This window comes from Coloeus monedula (assembly GCF_965178545.1).
Source record: "Coloeus monedula genome assembly, chromosome: 4".
NCBI classification, from domain to species: Eukaryota; Metazoa; Chordata; class Aves; order Passeriformes; family Corvidae; genus Coloeus; species Coloeus monedula.
Genome location: NC_138784.1, coordinates 26,483,339 through 26,504,537, shown reverse-complemented (window position 1 = coordinate 26,504,537; position 21,199 = coordinate 26,483,339). Strand labels below are relative to the sequence as shown.

Below are 21,199 nucleotides of genomic sequence, written 5' to 3'. Positions count from 1 at the left end.
GGGAAGAGTAAAATTATGAATGTAATCAGTGACTACTGTTAAAGAAAGACTGGAAGAGAATCAATTCCCTCAAAATCTTAGTTTCTCTGCTTAAGTAGCTCATTATGATTTTAAAACATTTTTTGTTGATAGAAAGCATCACAACTAGACTAGAATTCCACAACATCAATCTTTGTTTTGATTTCTGTAGTTCTCTAGGAAAGAAATAATCCCAAATCAAGCTACATGAAGCATTAACAATATTCAGGTATTACAATGGAAGCACTTATTTATTACTTCATAGAACAGATTAGTTTTAAAAGTGTATTTACATGTTCTAAGTTATACAAAATACAGTATTCCAATAATCATGTTAATCACCGTATTTCAGACAACTTCACATAAAAGTGCGGAGGATGCATCCATCCCTGATCCTGGCCAGTAGCGAGCAGTCACCCCAGCACGACAGGTGAGAGCTGCTACTGTGCCCCCTCAGGAAAACAAATCCCACCATCCCTTCTCACTGAAACGTAGCTGCAGATCTAGGAAAACATTCAGGCAGGTACACGAGCAAGGTTTGTTGAGACCCACAGACCAAAATCACATGCCTTAATTTACTAGACGTATGTGAAGTACATTTTTAATTTTTTACAGATGTTGTACAGCAAAGGGCTTTTGCTCATGCCTTAGTTAGGAAAATGAAGTAACAAGGGTTTTGGCTATATAACAGGCACCCAAATTACACTTAATATCAACAGCCCTAGAACTACAACTGGATAGTGTGTTAAGGACACAATTCTGCAGCTGACTGCCTGAGCAGAGCTTCACATTCGAGAACAGATCCTGTGAAGTCCACATGGTTCTCTACAGATATAGGGCTCCTCCCATGCAGAAATGACAGCAGAATTGAGGCCTTAAAAGATTGGGGCCTCAGGTAGTAGTTTCCTCATGACACAGCACTGACCAGTTCACATCAGCAGGTCACGTCCCAGTGCAACAGCACACTTAGTTGAAGCAACAGCTATTTCTTTCATGCCTTTCTGCAGTAACTCTCCTCCTTATCTGTATATTCCTTTCACTTCCTTCTGGACTGTGGTAGTAGGACCAAGAGAAGGAGATTCCCAAACAAGTTAGGAGATTGACCTAAACAAGTACTTATCTTCTGTATGATGCTAAACTGAGGGGATCCAAATTGGCCTAAAATTGTAAACAGTGAGGTGTCACTCACTCAGGTCAGACTCTTGCTTTACTCTCCTTTTCCTGCCTTCATTCTCTGCTCTCCTTGCCAAGTATCTATGTCTATCTAGCTATGTATCTTCCTCAAAGGATTCCTTTTTCTCTGTAGGTGTCTGAACTTCAAGAAGTTTGCATTCCAAAAGTGACTCATGAGGGACAGCATACTATCAAACTAACAAATTACATCCATATGACAATTTGCATTATCATGAGTTAAATCACTGTAATTTCTCAATTAGCATTATGTTAGCATCTCCACAGATATTTAGTTAAGCCTATTCTTTCTGCCTTTCTCCTTCATGTGACAGTGGCATATATACAGATCAGAGTAATTATCTGAACATCTAGAAAGCCAGTTAGTCTTGTAGTGCTGCAAAGGCAAACACTAGCACTAACAAATGATTTTGCTCTTTAAGGATTTAGGTGTATGTTGCCAAAAATATGAGATTTATGCACTAAGACAAACGTGCATTTCTCATCTTGTGCTTAGCAGCTAAAACTAGAAGGGTGAATAAAAGCCGATCTGGATTTTACAAAAGTCTGAGATACGTTCTCTCTCACTAAAAACAAAAGCACCTGATCACAAGGAACAAAGCCCTTTTATGCTCAGGTGGCTTACAATACTGAAGCAGCAATATTCTTCTCTGTGCAGGTCCATTATTTCTGCTATCTACAAAAAAATTTTTTTTTCCACATAAGTGGTTTTATTACAGTATTCCTAAAGCTGCTGGCCTTCCACTGCACCTCCCGACTTGAAATTAATTTGGTACAATTAGTAGCAGGCCTGCAGATAATGCTGAAAGTGATTTCTAGTTAGAACACCTGGGCTTTCAAACAGCACAGCAAGGAAATGGAAAATTGTCAGAAAAGACATAAAATGTTACTAGAAGAACTGCAAAAAGCTGCTTAGCAAAAAACCAAACAACCCAAAACCATTTATTCTCCAACACAAGTTTATAGTACACTACTTTTTTACTCTGTCCATGCAGGACCAGAAAAAAAAGAAAGCATCTGAATTTTAAAAACTATCAGTTTATCAACACTACACCTGCAATCTGAGATGTATCCACCTGATCCCAGCACAGAATGCTTCAATAAAGCGAAGACACCCGTGACTCAAGCACTTGCTAAAACTTTACAATAACCACATAAGAGTAAAGACTTTTTCCTGTGGGAGTTAATGAGAGCTTTGTTACTAGCTTCAGTGGGAGCAGATCTTGGCAACAGGCGAAAGATTAAGCTTCTGGGGAATTTTTAGCCACAAACCCACTACGTGTAGATTGGGTCATTGTGTATGAAAGTGATACTGTATTAAATATTGTGCATCATTTATTCATAGCTGGTGTCTGTAGAGTAAAACAACACTCATTGTCCACAAATCTCATCCACAGTTTATGTTTTCAAAGTTAGAACTATGAAATGGCCATGTGGTGTCAATCCACTTCCTAATGAAAGTACAGCTCTGTCAAAAACTGCTCTCTTTCCTGGCAATCCCTGCAGTGATGCTGAAAGGTGCACATGCCCTTTATTCTCTCCCCTTGGAGATGGTCCCTTTGTGGCTGGAATGGGGTAGGTTAGCATCAGGCACACTTATCGCCTCTACAGAGTATGTTCCAAGGCTAGAGAACTTCAAACCCTAACAGTGTAAATTCAGCATCTTTTAATACTCAAATTGAGCTAAAAGAGTATTGGTCTTACGATCACTAAGAAAACATACCCAAGTTATCACTTACAGATAGGATTGTCCTCCTAGTCAAAGAACCAAGATGATATAGCTAATTATTTCAAGAGGAGCAGAGAGCTCTGGAACAATAAACTTAACTTCCTGAGACTGCAAAAACTGAGAAAGAAATTCAGCATTGCACAGGTTTTTTTGTCTGGCAATATCTGCACTCCTTTAAATAGTTACTACCTTCTCATCTATCTTTAAAGATACTGCTTCTTAACAACAACAACAACAAATTCTCCAACTACAGAAGTTGAGCCGCACTCACCCCAAAGTGCGACTTTCCAGTTTTGCAACCCGTAGACACATGAATCACAGATTGTGCAAATCTGCATTGTCCTACAGGGAAGCACAAATGCTTGCTAACAGTCTTCTCTGAAAGAAAGATCTAATGAACATTCACTGTTAGTTTCCATTGTGTAAGCTTTTAAGATAACAGAAATAAAACAACAGAATTGCACATGCTAATGTTACTGACTGAGTATTTTGCTGTTAAAATGTCATGATCTAACTAAATCCTGTACCCCATATATAAGTATTTAAAAGATATTCCTAAGCACAGTAGGATCCAAATGAAGCAACTCCTTGCCCAGTGACTTAGCCTTTGGCTTCGTGATCTGAACAGGAAGCATGACGTTTAAGAACAGCCAGGGCTAACTGAAAATTAAGAAATTATAAATGAAGGAAGTTGCTACATTTACATGCTGTCAGGGTTGTTTGTTTTGTTGCTGGTTTTTAATCCATGGTTTGGGCCTTTATCACCAAAGTAAAGCAAAAACCAGTACATACTGAAAATACCAGTCCACATCATCAATACTTGATACAGGTAGAAATATATGCTGACATTTCAGCAACATGGAACTAAGATATTCATCTATTTGATAAAAATATCCTAAGATTATCTCAGAGCTTTATAATCCCAAATTATAATAATACACTCATAGGTATACTTTGGTAACCAGCAAAAAGTTAAAAACACTTTCTTGACTTCAGTACATTGTCCATTATAAATGATAGGTGAAAAACTACATTTAATATATAAGTTCTTTACAAAGGTTATGCTGTCAAACACTGGTTATGAATCCTGGCTTTTGAATTTTTTTTTTATTAAGTTTACAATATTATCTGCTGCTTCTCACATTTTTCTCTTTGCCTTTCTGTTTTGAAATTAGGGGTGGAACCTCTTGGGTAAACACAAAGTCAAAATAATTGTTCAATATGATAGCACTGAGCTATGCTGGTAACTAGTCATGCCTCATAATTTTGGCACTTGTGCTTCAGAAAGCTTTCAAGACTATTTTTCTTGAGGTGTACACTATTCATCAAACTCCAGGCATGAACACACTCCTGTCTTACAAGCTCCATTTTGGCTACAAGCATGGCCCTGTACTCCTTTCCTAGAAAGTAAGTACTATTTTTCTTCCCACAAAGATCTACCTCTCAAGCTTCCTTAATATTAAGAGCAGGTTCTTGTTATGCTGATGAAACTCTTACAGCGGAACTTCCACCTACTTCCTCCATCTTCTAAACACAATAAACATCTCTGCAATCTGTCCAAGCTTTCATTTAGCCTCCCACACCAGCACACAGGTTCTTACACTTAAACTGCCCATTGTAACTGTGGGATATCATTGGCTGTTTCACCTTCAGCACTGCAGTTCTCCTGCAGTCAAGAGACAGAAAATTGTAATATGGCAGCTAATAGCCATTGTTTTCCTGGAGCTAATGCTCATTTGGTAGTTTCAGATTGCCAAAAGACTTGGGGATCAGCAGCTCAGATTAGCACCTTTTCCATGATTGCTAAATCGTTAGCAGAAGAATAGATCCTGTTTCAGCAAGATACCATAAAGAAAGTGAGCCTCATAAACGAAATAAAGGAAAAGGCAGGTTACAGCAGTGTAGCTGTGGAGCAGGAAAGCAACCGAAGTGGTTTACTATTACATGGGTCATTTGATAGAGGTTTATTACTCTCTCTATGGCACACTGTGGTGCTTTCTGGATTATTTCAGTACATCTGCTGTAATCTTCTGCACTGAAGTCTCACACATTACAGGCTGCTGTCTTCCTGGCGTCTTTAGTTCTGCACTCATAGTACTCCACAATATGCTACACTGTACCAGAAGTGAGCTGCAGCATTAAATAAAATTCATTATACTGCAGGGAAAAGAGTCTTAAAATATAGCAGTTCTTTATATATACAGACACTTTCATTTAAAACTCCCTCTCTTCTTCCACTCGAGTGCCAAAACGAAGAGTCACTATTCACACAGGCTGTCAACAGACTTTGAGACAAGAACTTTTGAGTGTCTTGGCAAAACCCCAGTAGGTAAGCTTATTGTAGTTCATAGTTACAGTGAGAAAGACAGATAAGAAAGCCATATACAGAACTAAGGAGACTTTGCACTTTTCATCATGCCCAGCCCTGGGTAGTCAGATGGGGTACTTGCAGGCAAGGAGGCAGGCAGGGTCATCATCAGTTGTTTGTGTTGGGACACCTCATAGATGTCACTGCTCATTCTGAAGACTGGCGATTCATGTGTGCTTTTTAGTTTCTTTGTTTTTAAAAGTCTTTAAAGTTGCATCACTCGGAATCAGATAAGTCACTTTAAACAAAGCAAAGTGTTAAGTGTGACAATTTATTTATAACATACTTCCCACCATCACCACCACAAACCACCCTGTGAAAGAAAAAACCCCTGCTGAAAGGGTGACAATTTTTAGTATGTTTGAAAGAAATTAGACCAACATTGCATCAAGAGCCACTCTAGTCAAATTAAGAGCATAACAGAGGGGGGACAGTTCAAAGCATACATTAAGTGTTGTGGATTAGCCTGCTTCTCCGCTTCGTTAAGAAGTCAACACAAAATTGCTCTAAACTCGTAATTTCCACATTATGTTTAAAAGACAGGCTAGTCTTTAGCATAGAAAATAAACCCTAATGCTTTTTTAATATGTTTTCAGATTTGAATAGAGGAACTACAACTACCCTCAGTATCATCATCCCACATTTGCTCCTTAACATAAATATTATCCCAGGAAGTATAGCCTAAGAGTTCTGACACAGCCACTATCTGAAGACAGCTTCTCTTGTTAAGAGGACTTCTAGACATATACTTCTGGTAAAGCTTCTAGTTCTTGCAGTTGTAGGTCATGTAGAAGGTCTCAACATCACACACAGCATATTTTTTCTTTTAACACCACATACTGTTGAAGCAGTGCTTGGTGCTGAGAATGGATTACTTCCAAGAGGGCAAGTCATGTGTGCTAATTTCCTATCAGGAAACATGCTGGAGATAGAACCAGCAAGCATGGAGAGACCAGATATGCTGCTACACAGGAGACAGTGAGGTAAACTGTTCGTGTTTATAGTGGGTGTAGCTTATCCCATAGTGTGTTCACGAGGCAAAGGACCAAAACTCTTTCTCAATCTCTTGCACAACAGGTAAGGTGCAGTAAAATAACATTGGCTTGTTTACTTCTTTAAAAAAGCCCCTTCTTTCAAAGCATAAGGTGCTGGCCATGTTTTAACAGCTGGGACTCAAGGTTCAGCCTAATGAGCCAGACCTCTTTTTCTAAATCTCCCTTACTTCTCAGTTAAGTGCAACATGCTGCTTTCTCAGCAGTTTAAGAGGGAAGACCCTCTAAGGAAAAAAAGGAGGGGTGGTGGTAGAAATACAGTTTAGAACCCACATCAAATTACTCTGTCCACATTTGTAAAGTGAGTAATCCACTCCTGTTCTCCCTTCTTGGTTTCTGCAAGTTATCCAGGATTAGAACCTATCAAGACATTTAGGCAGTATTGTAATCAAAACTGCACTGACTCCATTCTGCATAACACTCATGGATTAACCTCACAAAATTCTGTTTTTACATGAGATTGAATATTTTCCTGTCTTCCTGTCCTAAAGGTTCCTCTATTCCTCTTCAACAGGAACAGAGTTCTATACAACAGGTACTTTCTAGTGCCTCTGAATGGGAGAGGAAACAATTTCATGATGCTGCCCAGCAACATCTAATTATATCCTAAAATTATGTTTTACACTTTTACTGGGAGGGGTAGGTGGAATGGAGAGGAGAAAAGAGCAAGAGTTTGAAAATTAAAAAAAAAAAAAAAGAAGAAGAAGAGAGCAAGGAGAGTCTCCTAGGCTCTTTCTTCACTTAAAATGAAGGTTAGAACAGATAGCAAAGCCCTGTCCAGTCTGGAGGGATCCACATTTATTCCTCCAGACAGGTGAATCTGTTCTAATTGTATGACATCGGAAAATGTTCTATCAGTGTTAAAAACAAGGTTGTAAATATGGACACTAATATTTTGGACAACACAATGATCAGGAAAGGGCCTGAACAAGTTGTGCCCACAGAAACAGCATTTGTTTGTGTTTTGTTGTTTTTTTTTCTAGTGTAGATGCAAAATGGCAAAGCCTCCATAAACTTTATTTCTGGGAGTCTCTACAGAAGGCAGAGAAGTCTAAGAGGCTAAAACAAAGAGCCCTAACAAGGAAAAGGGGTGTGCTTACAAGGGTCCGTATCTGGTCTCGTATTTAGAAACAATGTTCTTGCATCGTCCCACTTCCTTGCGCAGCTCTGCAACCTCCGTCCTCAGGGCTGTATTTTCTTTCTCAAGAAAGGCTGCCCGAATTGTGATCTGATTCTCCTTTAATCGCCGAGCATCACGGGAACGCTTTGCTGCCACATTGTTCTTCTTTCGCCTTGTCCAGTATTTTTCATCCTGTAGTAAAAAAAAGATGCCAAACTGACAACTGTTTCAGAGACACCTCTTTATTGTATAATGATATTCACACTGACTGCTATATTGAGCAATGTCCTCCATAGGTTTGTAGGGCTCTGACATCAAAATGGAGACAACGCAGTACTGCAAGATTTCATCTTTACATGAGTCTTCTTTCAGGATAAACCAAGTGCATTGCTAGAACTAAGGAGATTAAGAGACTTGGGTATTAAGAAGCTGTCCAACTGAAACGCTTCCTTTACTTAGTTTCAATTCAGGAGTGAACTTTCACATAAAACCACCTGTTCTGTTGTCTGGGTTGCTTAAATCCAGATTAGACACAATACTGGGTAAATACAGACAATGGCCTTCAAAAGTGCAGGTGATGAGGATTTGACTTGATAGCTCTTCTAATTTCTGTGTATAGCATGATCAGTTGCTCCTTGCCAGTAATTAGCTCATGATACCAAAACCTGCAAAACAGCAAGCACAGCAGTTGGCTTGCCAATTCTATTCTTGGCAGTGCTTCTGCCCAATCATGTAGGTAAACTGCATTAGCTCTGTATGTCAAAGTGTTTGGACAAAGAGTCAAACTTTTATCAAGGCCTAGAAGAGTTTGCAGCAATAAATCTGTTACCTTTTGCTCATCTGGGACAAAAACCTTCTTGGCTTTTTTAATCATAGGTTGTGGTTTCAGATCCTCTTCAGTAAACTTGTGTTTGCGAGGATTGAAGAGCTCACCACCAGGCACACTGGACAGCACTAAATCAGCAGGGTCAGGGTTAAAATTCACCTCAACTTCTACGCAGTCAGGATCAATGGGGCTGGGCGTATTTCTCTCATTTTGTGGTGGGGACTCTGGCAATAACAGGAGAAATTACAATATATTCAGCAGGATGAAGAGAATCAACAAAAAAGCCAACTTGTATGTCTACTTATTGCCCTGTTGTGAGAAGTATTTAATAGTATTATTTGGTGTTTCCCTGAGGCGTGATGGGTGCTGTAATGCTGCTGGTACAGAGACCAAGTTCACAGTCCAGTCTGTAATATAACTCTAGGAACATATGCCAGAGTAACAGACATGAGTAGAAAGATGCAGGACAGGAGTTAATACTTCCTTGGCAAAAATTACATGCTTTCCACACATAAAAAGCACCTTCAATAGCAGTAAGGGAGAAAAGTTGTATCAGCCTGAGTTTTGTACCATAGAAATCCTTACAGAAATAAGCCTGCCCAAAGACCCCAGTCCCTGGGACTTTTAAAGGTCAGACCAGTAGACTTCCAAACAAATGACTAAATAAAGGAGAATTTGTTTCAAATGCAACAGTATTCTTCTTCTTTGCCACACCAAAACAAATGCCCCAACAGACTGTCTCACATTGGTAGTGTTCATATGAACTTTATCATATTAATCTATTGTTTACAAAACTTCATATACCTGAGTTGCAAATGTCAGTGCAATGTGCAGTAGTGATCAATAAATAAGTTTTTCATATACCACCTACAAAAAGCTACACCCTGTAACTTATGGAAGGAGTTCCATGTTACCTTTCTCACAGATTCACAAAAGAGGTCCAGAGCAAAATGCTTTCTGTAAAGCTTGCTCATAAAATAGTACTGTGATGGCTATCATGTTTGAACTCCAAATCTAGGGCAAACTGAACTGCCGAATTCTTTAATAGAGAAGATCTCCATACTACAAATGAAGTTTCCTAGTACCATTTAAGCACAGTTTTGTTTTTTTTGTTCCTCCATTCCCACTTCAAAGCACCACAGAACATCAAACTGCATCATTAAAACACCTTTTCCAAGTGCCTGTTTTCACAGTTCCCAGGCTACCACAAAAAAGACTGCTTGATTGTTTTTCTATTTAACATTATTATTTGAGGTACATTAAGTTCGCATAAGTTCACCCAAGCAGACCAAGGTAGTACAAATGACTTGTGACAAGCTATCAAATCTGTTGTAAAGTAACATGAGAGAGTATTTTCTCAACATGTCCAGCTTCTCACTAGATTGGCAGTACCAAGAAAGCAAATACTTTATGTTGCTGTTTCAGCTCTTCTAATTTCAAAAGCAAAACAGACGGCACACTGATAGACAAACAGACTGCACATTGATAGACACTCCTCCTTTCACAGGACAGGAAGAAGGGAAGAAAAGGAGAGGCAGCATCTTCATGAATTGACACATGAACTAAGGCTCTACATTGAGCAAGTTTGTACTGTTTAACCTGCCACAGCTAACACTGACAGGTTAGCATGTCTCCTCTTTGATCTAAAGAGGCATCTCTTAATATGAGAACAACAGAAGTCCCTCAGAGCCCCATATTATTCCATCTACCTGTGCTGGAGGCTGCCTCAGATTGCTGGTAAACTGCAGTGGAAGAGGACGATGCAGGAGAACCAGTGGAAGCACCAGCAGATTCCTTTCCTTCCAGCTCAGCCACAGGCAATAGTGGGTTCTGGTTCAAATCCAGGTGAGTAGGGCTGGAAGGAATTCCATTCTCCAGCAGGAACTCATCCAGATCCATGTACTCCAGGTGGAAAGATTCGCCATCGTAAGGAATAGTTTTGTCCCAAATGGGTGGCATGAGGGAAGCCGAGACTGCCATAGTGCTGGCAGCTGCTGCCTCATCTTCTTCAAGCTTTATTTTCTCCTTCTCTTTATCTGAAAGATACAAGTAGGTCACTGTACAAGCTGAAACACAAGAGAGGCTCCACGTTTAAGAGTCCAACAAAATCCCCATGAAAGGAAATTCCGTAAGTTAATGGTTCTGCCTCAAGACATGATCTGGAAAACCAGACATTGAAAAGCAACCTTCATGTATGGAATGGTCTAACCCCCTGTGATGGCTGGACCACAGACAGCTGAGTAGCCTTGCAGACCAGCATCTTTGCTGTAACAGCTTACCAACGTGTGATGAAGTGCTGCATGGAGCTTATTAACCAGTCACTGCAAAACAGCCTGGTTTTCACATACCCATCTCAGAAGACAACAAAAGTGAGTGTCCCTAATCAGGATTCCACGGGAAGCCATTAAGAAAATTCTGAGGAAGCAGAGTACCTTATTCTATGCACAAAGAAGGAGGGTGCAGAACAATAATTTAAATACAAATAGGAGGGGAATATGGGTTTTCAGATTACATTTGAAAATCAGTCAAAAGGTCCATAGGACACCAGAGACCTGGATGCCTATTGTTCAGCATTTTAGAAGCCTTTCTCTCTGACATGACTCAGCATGTCCACAGAAGGCAATAGCTCCAAGTGCTGCTCACTATAGATAGCTCAGAGTACCTACATACAATTTTCACTCTTTGGGGAGATGTCTAATAAGGCAAACTCCCACATCCCACCCCCAAGTCACAAGAAACTGATGAATTTTTCTCCATTTACTGTGCTACAGTGCACATATTACAGAAAAATGGCTGTTTCTATGTTCCCCATAGCTACTGAATCTTAACAATTGTCTGGGACAGAATCCAAGCAGAAAACTCAAGTTATGGAATAATTACATAATTTAAGAGATAAAAATAAGCTGTCAGAAAAAAAATTTTAAAAATCCAAGTCATTTTCCTGATCCAGTTCTCCATGCAGTTCTATCAGCAGTGAAGGAGGCATTGCAGAAGCAGTGCTAGTACTGCCAGCACTGAGCCAGCGCTGCTGTCAAAAGGAATGGTCTACAGTCCCACCCTAAATCACCTGCAAACTGGGCATTACCATGGAAGCCAGCAAATACTCAGTTCAATAGAACAGGGACTCCAAGGACATACACTAGACCAGTTTGGATATCCAGTATTAACAGAGATTAGCCCAATAAAATGCACCAATCTTTGGCATTAGGGTTTTCTAGACTGGCTGCAATATGCTAAAGGAGCATTTTTCTTTATCGGGGGTGGAAGTGGGGGTGAAACTCTGCTCTAAATCAGAAAAGCCTATTTATATAAAACCTGTTCTGATAAAAGTGGCATTCCTTCCGCTGTTGCCTTAGCTGGTGTGGAACTGAGACTGAAAGAGCTTTTTATGGCTTTAAGAACAGTGCTGCCATACAAAGTAAATTATCTACGTATTCTGAATATTTTATATAAAAGAAGATACTGCTTTTAAACCAAGCAGCTGAGAAAGTATTCACCAGCCACCAGCTTGGGACCAAGAGCAAGTACCTAAAGGACTCATTAAATTCAGACCAGTGGCTCTAGGACCTCAGCTTTGGTAACATCACCTTGCAGCCTTTGGCTTTCTCCTTGCCACTTCACACTGCTGCCTCTGAACCGCCATCTTCCAGTTCCTATTCCTGCCATAAACTCCTTTCTGCAGACAGTTTTGCAACTTTCCTACCCTTCGCTTGGGCAAAGCAAACCTGCAGGTTAACAGTAATGATGCAAATAACCAGAATGTTTCTAAATAGCTCCTACTTGAAGCTAGTAAAGAAACAGCATCTACTCTATATATAAGGAGGATTTCCCTTACTACTGGAGCACACCCCGCTAAAGTGGAACCAACATTTCACCTGTGAAAAGAGATTGTGTATTTCCCCAACACTGCATAGTGCCCAGCACAACCAAACCCAGATTTGCACTGGATGTTGTGGATGATCTCCTAGTAAAGATATCACCAAAACAAATGCAAGCAACAATAATGAATTCTTTGTAAATAACTATTTTTAATTAACATGATAAAAAACGTGTGAAATGTCAAGTCAAAATGTCGACTGAAAAGAAAAAAAAAATCTTTACTCTTGAAAGCCACAGTACACCATTATAAGTTATGCCAGTTTTAATACAAACCAGCAGCGCTTTTGTTTTGCAACATCTAGTACAACACCTCCAAGTGAGGAGAAAAAAAACCCAGTAAGCGATTATTAGATGGAATATAAGGCTTAAAAATATTTTTCAGAAGGTAGACACTGAAAAGACTACACTACTGGCAAATGTGGCTCTTCTCAGATCTATTAATGCCTTCTGGATGTGCACGATCATCCTGCTGTCCTGCAGTAACCTGGAAAAACTGTGGTTCCTCCAATTTCCTCTTGTAATTGTCCCTGGCTCACAACAGATTAGATCCTTCCTCCACGTGAGAAAAGCATCTGAAATTTTTTGTCCTTTTCCTACGAGTTGACAACTCAGCAAGCACTCGGCCCCCAGTGCTGTCTTTGTTTAGCTATACTGTCTCTCTCTCCTCCCTCACTTTTAACAGTATCTGAAACAAAACAGCAGGAGCTAACACGCATATTGGGAGCCCATTTCAAAGGTGGTGCATAATATGGTAAAACCTTTGTATGATTATTTTTGCATTGATGTTTTCCCATGGGCTTGCTTTCAATTCATTTAATCTTTATTTCTGCCACACAACATCCTGCTTGGGTGTACAATATCTAATGAAACACTAATTAACTTCTTGCATCTTGAGGGGAAGTTTCTGCCTACCTCAGCACAGGGACTTGAAGCATTAATTCTCTTAAGATATTTATAGTGTAAACAGGTATTACCTGAGAGTAGAGCTGCAGTATCCTAAGAGGCTCCATTTGCAGTGATTCAAGGTCACCCTGATAAATCTGGACTGTACTTCTGCAGATGATGGCTCATGTCCAACTTAGCCCCCTCATTCTGCTACTGTGACCTATTAACTGGGCTGTACATCTGCTCTTAACAGTGAGGACACCAGTTTATGCTCAGTGATTTAAGCAGACCATTCCAGTTACTGAACTGCTGGAAATACTGCTGTTTTAACCAGAAGCAGCAGCCTGAAAAGAGCTTTATCCCCCATCCTGGTTTTTCCTCAAAACCAAAAAACCAATCACCAAAAACCAACCAAATTATTTTGGGCAACACATTGTCAAGAGCTATCACAGCCACAAACAGAACAAATACTTACTTGACAAACTTCCCCTTGTTCACCAAAAAAATATTGTCAAATTATACTGAAACCACTATATATATATAGGCTGATTGCTCCACAAATCTTTAGTCCCACTTGTGAGGATGGAACAAGGCACGTTGTAGGGTTCCATATCCCTGATGCTCATTACTGTGATGTTTGCTGAGGCATTCCCCCTGCCACAGCAGCATGCAACTGGTGATTAAGGCATCCTTTGGACAGTATGCAGCAGCTCCTTACTAATAGAAAAGACTTACACTCCTGCTCCAGAATATTAATTGCCTTCCCTTAACCCACAGCACTTTTCCGTTTTTTATAAATATAGAATTATTTTTATTTATTTAATCCTTGCAACGTACACAACAACAACTCCCAGCAAGGCTGGTGAGCTATATACCTGGTACATGGCAGAGCATTCAACGGGATGGCATTCTGCTGGAACTGGCTGACCTCCCTCCTGTGTTGCTCAGGAGGATTAGAAAGCTCGCTTGCTTTGACTGGGTAGTCAAATTACCCACAGCGGTTGGAAAACCCACAGGTAGCTTGCAGAAACTATAAATGGACACTCCAGCTAGCTAATATCATTTCTTACAGAATAAGACAGATGACTGTATTTTTGTCACTAGGCATTCCAGACAAAAGCACAGAGTCTTTTCTCAAAAAGTTTGCTGAAACCGCACCACTGGATTAAGCAAATGAGTAGTTTTTTAACATTTTGAGTGTATCACTGTTAAAGGGACAGAATATAATCAAGAATCCTCTAAAGTCAGTCGACACACAAGTCTACTGACAAGCCTTTTGTAAATTAGGAGTAACTACTTGCTGACAGTTAAGGCATTCTTTCTTTTGTCTTGCATATGCAAACAAGAAAAGTATCCAAGACAAAATAAACAGAAAGCAACAAGTTCCACAAAGTGTGAAGTGAAACAGTACAAGGTGAACTAAGGAAATCTATGGAGAAATCTTAAGAACAAGAACAACCTGAGCTTTATCACACCATGAATGGAGAGGGATAATCAAGATGAAATTGACTCACTAGCAAGCTTTAGAGGCTCCAGCTGAACACCTTCACGAGCTGGAATGGGGTCATCTACTAATCAATCTAGTATCAAATGTTTCTAATTTTAGGAAAATGCACTACCTCACAATCGTATTAATTTCAGAACTTTATGTCTCCGTAGGCCACATCACATGATTCTGGACACAAAAATCACCCCCAAGACAAAGTCACCAAACCCCTATCAGCAAACATGCATGAACTTAAAATTGCTCCTGCTGGCACTAACGTCTTTAAAAAGGACTGGGTGCAGAAATATCTTAAGAAATCCCATGATTTTGTAGATTCAAGATTGCTGCAGCAAGCACCCTGCACCATAGCAACATAACTAAGACCTTTATCACAAGCTTTTTTTTTTTTTTTTTTTTTTTAGCAGAAAGGAGAAAAAGAGTCTCCAGAATCACAAAACAGATTTACAGGGTATATTGTGCAATATAAGACATGCAAGGTAGGTAGGATCTTCACTGGGACCAATCTTGCCAACCTTGCTTATGCTGTGGTTTATCCTGGATGTTGTCTACTATGCCAAAAAATTATTTTTAATCTCAAAATTTGTAAGTGTAAGGACTTATTTTATTATACACCAGTACGCTGGGCATTACAGCAGTGCAGATAATCCTGAGCTTTCCTCGAAATGAAACTGATACTCAGAAAGGCAAAAATACTGCCAGATGAGGGGAAGGAGGAAAAAAAAAAAAAAAGGTAAAAAAAAAGCGCGTGCCATCAGCACCGAAGACCATAAGCACCAGCACTGCTATTTACACAGCTGCCGTCTGCATCACCAGTGGTAGAGAGGCAGCTCCAGCCCATGCAGGACTGCATGTGCACGCAGTCACTCATACCCTTATGGATTATCACCGAACTTAATCTGAGGGGATCTGCTGTTTACTCGTGTCATCGGGCAACTTCCCGGCAATTAAGGTCAAGCAAGACTCAAAACCTTCTCACTGCTGCTCCCAGCTACGCGTCTACAGGCGGAGGAGGCTCCAGACAGCCGAAGGACTAAAACCAGCGTGTCACGTCTCGGCTCCTGCCCACCCCTCGCTCCCGTAGCGTTCGGTTTTGCCCAGCGCAGGCACCTACACGGTCCGGAAAGGACAATCCCTGGGAGGCGGGGAGCGATCCCGTGCTGCCGGCACTTGGCTCGGCCGGCCGGGGAGGCGGAGGGAGGGAGGGACGGGGCGGAGGGAAGGGGCCGGGGCGAACGGCCTCTCCCTCGGGTGCTCCCCCCGCGGCCAGTCCCGCCGTGACCCGGCGGGTCCCGCCCTCCGAGCCACGGGGCGGGAAGGGGGCGGTGGGGGTGGATAACTTGGGGGCACCGCGCGCTCCCGCCGCCCCCGCGCGCGCCCCCACGCTCACCGAGGCGCGCCTCCCGCGGCGGGTTCTCCATCAGCTTCTTCAGCACTAGCGGGAACGCGCCCGCCAGGCCCCGCCGCTCCTGCTGCGCGGCGGCCCCCGCGCTCCCCCCAGCTGCAGTGGGCTCTGGTCCTCCCGCCGCCGCCGCCGCCTCCTGGTGCGCGGCGCGGCCGGGCATACTCCCCGCGGGCGGGCGGGCTATCAGCGGTCACCGGCGGCGCGGGGCTGCGGCGGCTGCCCGGGACCCGGCGGCGGCGGCAGCAGCGGCGGCCAAGCGCGGAGGAAACGGCGCAGGCGCGGCCGGCTGACGCCCGGCGCGTGCTTCAGTATTCATGAGCTCCGGGGCCGCGCCCCGGCCCGGCCTCTCCGCGCCCCGGGATTGGCCCGCGCCTTCCGAGGGGGCGGCCCCGCGCGGACAGGCCCCGCCCTCCCCGCCCTGCCCTCCCCGCGGCCAGCGCGGGCACGCGCCCCACGCCCGCCAAGGCACGTGCGGGGGCGGGGCCTCCGCCGGGCTCATTAGCATCCGGAGCCCCGCCCCCTCCACCTCCCGCGGGCGCTGCGTCACCGTCAGGAGGGCGGAGGAGGCGGAGGGGGCGGAGGGAGCGCGCGTGCGCGCCTGAGGCGGCCGCGACCGGCCGGGGGTCCGTGAGGGCTGTCCCGGCTGCGCGACGTCTGCCAACTCCCTCCCGCCCTGCCCGGGCGCCAACGCTCCAGCCCGCCCTTGCATATCCTCGTTTACGATCCCGAAATCACCTTTCCCGCGTGCCCTGGATTTAATCTCCCTCCGTCCCACACGATGCCCGCAGCGGCGTGCCCTACATAACATGGGCAGGGAGAAGGACTTCACTGCGGTGCTGCTATGGGCGGGCTGCTGGGGGAAGGGAGGAAAGGCTGCCTTTCCAAATTATGATCACAAGAAATCCTTGTGATTCTCCAAGCTGCCTCCTTGCTCTAGCAGCAGGGATGCCGTGCTGGGATTTAAGCTTCTGAACACACGAACGGAGCAAATATTGCCAAGTTCATTCCCGAGAGCACAGACGGATACTGAGGAGCATCTCCCACAGAACTGATAAATTTGCAGAAGGGGCATATGCTGCAGCCACAGTCTTCTCCTGTCAGCAGTGGCTGCTCTTGACTCTGCAGGATGGGCTGCAGCGAACCTACCATACAGTGCTTCGAGCCGGGAAAGGGAAGGGTTGTGCTCCCCTGGGATAGGCTCGTCTGCATCCAACAGAGCCGCGGGAGCCAGAGCAGAGGCGCCGCCATACGTGCCAGCAGAAAAAAAGACATCTTCCTCTCAGGTAGGCACTTGGGCATCTGCTTGGTTCAGCTTCCCAGCCACAAACCTCAGACATTTAATTTAAGTGGCAAGGCACGATTTTACCTGACCCTTACTAATAAACCCTGATGGTCTTTGTGGAGAAAAAAAAAAAAAAAAAAAAAAAAAAGATCTGAATTCTTCCCCACATGCCCCAGGAAAAGGAATGAAGTCACACGGGGTAGGTGTTTTCCTCCATTCTTCTTACTGCAGTGAGGACCAGGGGACATCTCCATCCAACCTAGGCAAATGTGGAGCTGCCCTACCCAGCAGCTACTTCTCTTGCATAGGCTGGGAGGCCCAATCTGCTCCCTCCTTCACAGGGAACCAGTGGGACTCCCGATGCTACTCCTGCACACATGCTGCCCAGCACGAAGCTTAGAAAAGAACACCCTGTTATTACAGGCTGGAATGGTGCAGGTTAATGCATCATTTATCAAGGCTGATAAATCCAGCTGCAAGAAGCAGGCAGAACAGGTCACGCTCCACTGCCCAGCATGCTCCAGGGGTGCTACGTGCCCTCCGTGGACCCCCTCTGCCTTGCCAAGCTCAGCTGGCAGGAAGAAAAGGCACATGCGTGAAAGGGAGATGCCACTTCACAGAGGGTAATGAGACACAGATGTCAGACCACACACGACAGAGGCAGCACACACAGCTTGGCAAGGGGCAGCAAGCCCGCAGTGGTGCTTTTGTCTAGGAAACAGCTACTGATACGCAGTAGATAGAGAACACAACCAAGTGAGGTCACAAAGGAGCAGCTTTTAGGCAAGTGGATGCAGCCAAAGTGGGCCAAGCTGCAGGCTTCTCATTCAGTTATGGCTCTCATGGTCACTTGGTTCCATTGTTGTCAATGCTGGTGGCCCCCAAGGATGATGCTGTGCCTCAGTACTGTACAACACTCTTTCAAGAAACAGGGTCTGTGCACATCACCCCTGCAGAGCTCAATGGCAGCTGTTTTGCTGGGTAATGTCTGTATGAAGGGAGGTTATTAAAACCACTCAGCAGCTTTTATTCCAGGGCTTTTCCCTTTATATTGACCATGTTCTTCCTCCAGTACATTTCCACCCGTGCTCCACTGTGCTAAGGTTTGTTCTGCACCACCATGAGCTGTGACTTTACCTGGAGAGAGTCTAGACTATACAGTGTTAGCTGCTCTTCCCGAAGGCAGGAGGGAGGGAGTTCCTGAGGAGCATTCCTGTGGGTTCCCTCTCATCACCCTGCTCCAGCATTAGCACTGCCCTGCCAGCTTGGAGGGAGGCTGCTCTGAGAGCTTTTCCTCACTGCCTCTGGGGATTTGGTACTCAAGCAATTGCCAACAGAAATCAGGCACTGTACCACAAGCTGTACCTTCTTGGTTAAGCTGGGATCTGCCTGAGATTTTTGCATTTTCTTTCACCCTGCAGCTGAGAAGGAAGAGTGGAGGACAATGAGATGTGAGGAGAGGAATGCAGTGGCCATGGCTGTTACTGCTGGGAGTCTTGTCAGGGCCAGATGATGCAGAACAGCCCAGTTCTGGGGTGCAGCAAGGAGGGAGGCAAGCAACCAGTAGCTCACTGCTGGGGACAGGGTGTGAGCGGGAGATGTACAGCAAGCCCCACTGGGAGGTTTGAATAGCAGAATAGAGCATTTCAGAGAGTGGCCTGAGAGACAGCAAATCCAGATGAGTGCTGTCTAAGTAAGAGGGCCATGATGGGAGTGCTGGCCTGGAGAGGGAGGCAGCATAATAAAGACAGTTCTGAGGACTATGGGAAGTGATGCAGAGAGGCAGGGTGGTCCTGGGGCTGAGGAAGAAAGCTGCCACAAAACAGCACTCTCAGCTGCCAAGTAAGTCGCACTGAGTTAAGACTAAATTATTCTCTTTTCAAACCATTGATCTCTCCTCTACACCCTACTCCAAACAGATAGGTCTTGCCAGCACTCCTCCCTTGGATTAATTGAATCCACTTGGCTGTGGAGAGCAGAGATCCCAGAAAAGCAGCCAAACTCAGCTTAGCCACAGCAAGGCTCTGCACCACATGAGCCGCCCTTGGCTGTTACTGCCTCCTCCCAAACAATTCCACTTTTACCTGGGTACAGTTAGCTTGGAAAACATGCCCTGGTCCACACAAACAGTGGGACTTCATACAGTGTGGTATGTAAACACACCTGTTAGTGGGCAGTCTCAGCAAAGAAGAGAGAGAGCTCACAGGAGGCTGCAGCAGAGCAGTGTGACAAAATGAGCCCCTTAGGGGGTAGGGCAGTTCCCCTTGCCCTATTTCCCTTTCCCATAGGGAGCTGTGCATGTGCCATAGAGCTCACTGTATTACAGCAGGTGTAGGCAGCTGCCTTTCCTGACATGAATGCTTTACTGTCACTGCAACAGCCCTTTCTCCCATTGACCCTGGAGCAAGAGCAGGGTCCCTCTCCACACTGTGTGTCTGGCTTTTCTGCTCCTGGGTCCTGCTGCCCCTCAAGACTGCAGAGCTGCTTGCATGTCCTGACAGCAACTCCCTAGAGAAGACCGAGCTCTGTGCATGTTTGTTTCTGTAAGTTCAACTCTCTCATGTCCAGACATAGGCTTGTTAATGTGTTCCCACACATGCCCCCAGCACTCAGCGGTGAACGTTAAAACACAACAACCAAAAAGCAGCTTCTCAAGGGTGTGCAGCATCCTGTCCAAAACCAAGAGTACTCAAGTTGCGTGGTGGGTGCTTGGAGCAGACCCAGCATTAGAGAAGTGGTCAGTGCAGCATGAGCAAAGTGCTCAGCACAGCAAGAGCCCAAACTAAATAACCTCCTGGGTCCTTTCCATTTGTTTTCTAGGATGCTGCACAGAGAGTGGGAAAGCCTAGGAGTACAGAAAAGAAAATGCGGCCTTTACTGTGTTCTCTACCCCAGCTTTTCACTGATAAACAACTGCAGCGTCCAACAAAGTTTCCAGAGAGTCAGCATGCCCCATGCAGGCTGGGCTCTCTGGACAGTCTGAGTCTGGGAAGAGGCAGTGTCTGGAGGCTTAGTGGTTATTAACCATAGGACAACAACGAATGGCAATCCTGGAAGTTGTTTCTATGTGAGTGTGAAGATTTGTGCCCAAGCCTTTTCCATGCACGAATCTTTGAGGGTTTCCAAGAAGTAGCTGAGCACAGAGATTAAAAGGATCAGGAGCCCAGCACTCTTGACTGATTTTGTAATCAATCCTCCTAGCTGCACAACATGCACAGTGCCAGAACTCCCTGTCTGACTTGGACACTTTGGGGAAACACACCCTTAGAAGGGCTTGCAGCAGACAAGATCTGCCCCTTTCTCACCTTGCAACTGAAGGAGGGGAAGGAGAAATCAAAACAGAAACCCCAGCACGTATTTCCTCAATCCTACCTGTCATCTTGTTGGTCCAGGGCAAGGAATACTCCAGTAGGGACTTCAGGACTTCCGGAAAGTCCAGGGCACTAGGGCCCCCAGGGGTGTTGCAGCTTGACATGTCCTGTCCTGTGCCAGCAGGGCTAAGGGAGGGCCAGGTGCCTGGCCAGCAACGTTACACCTCACTCTCCTGGGTGTTGCGAGCCCCGGACTGGGTTTGCTGAACTACTCTGGCTGAGAAAAAAAACACGGAGGAAGAGAAACAGCCTGGCGAAGACACAGCTTACCCAACTGTCTTCACCTCCCCCTCTCCCACTCTGAAGTGGCCAATTGTGGAAATAGCTTGCAGCCTTGCAGGGCGGGGCCGGGCGCCTGGCCAGCGTGGTTTTACAGGGCCTCTCCCAGCCAATCCGGCAGCAAAGAACTGGGCCAGTTATTTAACTTTGCAAAGGCAGCACCCTTTTCCTTCCCAAGGTGTTGTGAGAAATACATGTGTCGGAAGGGGGAAAAAAGCAATTGTGCGCTGTCAGGGGTACACGTCGGCTGCAAACACAACAGCAAAGGGATCCTCTGACGAATCAGCAAC

The 21,199-nt window shown here is 44.5% G+C and overlaps 1 protein-coding gene across 3 annotated transcripts; it reads right to left on the bottom strand.

Moving 5' to 3' along the window:
• Window positions 1-250: 250 nt before the first annotated feature.
• On the bottom strand, window positions 251-20,913 carry TEF (TEF transcription factor, PAR bZIP family member). 3 transcript variants are annotated; one of them, XM_082280714.1, is made up of 5 exons: window positions 20,632-20,913; window positions 10,014-10,340; window positions 8,308-8,528; window positions 7,459-7,670; window positions 251-5,544 (listed from the first exon to the last, which is right to left on the bottom strand). In XM_082280714.1, the coding sequence occupies exons 1-5, from the start codon at window positions 20,732-20,734 to the stop codon at window positions 5,523-5,525; spliced, it is 885 nt and encodes a 294-aa protein (XP_082136840.1). In that variant the 5' UTR covers window positions 20,735-20,913; the 3' UTR covers window positions 251-5,522. The 3 variants fall into 3 exon arrangements, with proteins under 3 accessions (XP_082136840.1, XP_082136839.1, XP_082136841.1); XM_082280713.1 differs by lacking the exon at window positions 20,632-20,913 and adding an exon at window positions 15,963-16,250; XM_082280715.1 differs by lacking the exon at window positions 251-5,544 and having other exon boundaries at window positions 7,355-7,670.
• Window positions 20,914-21,199: the final 286 nt, after the last annotated feature.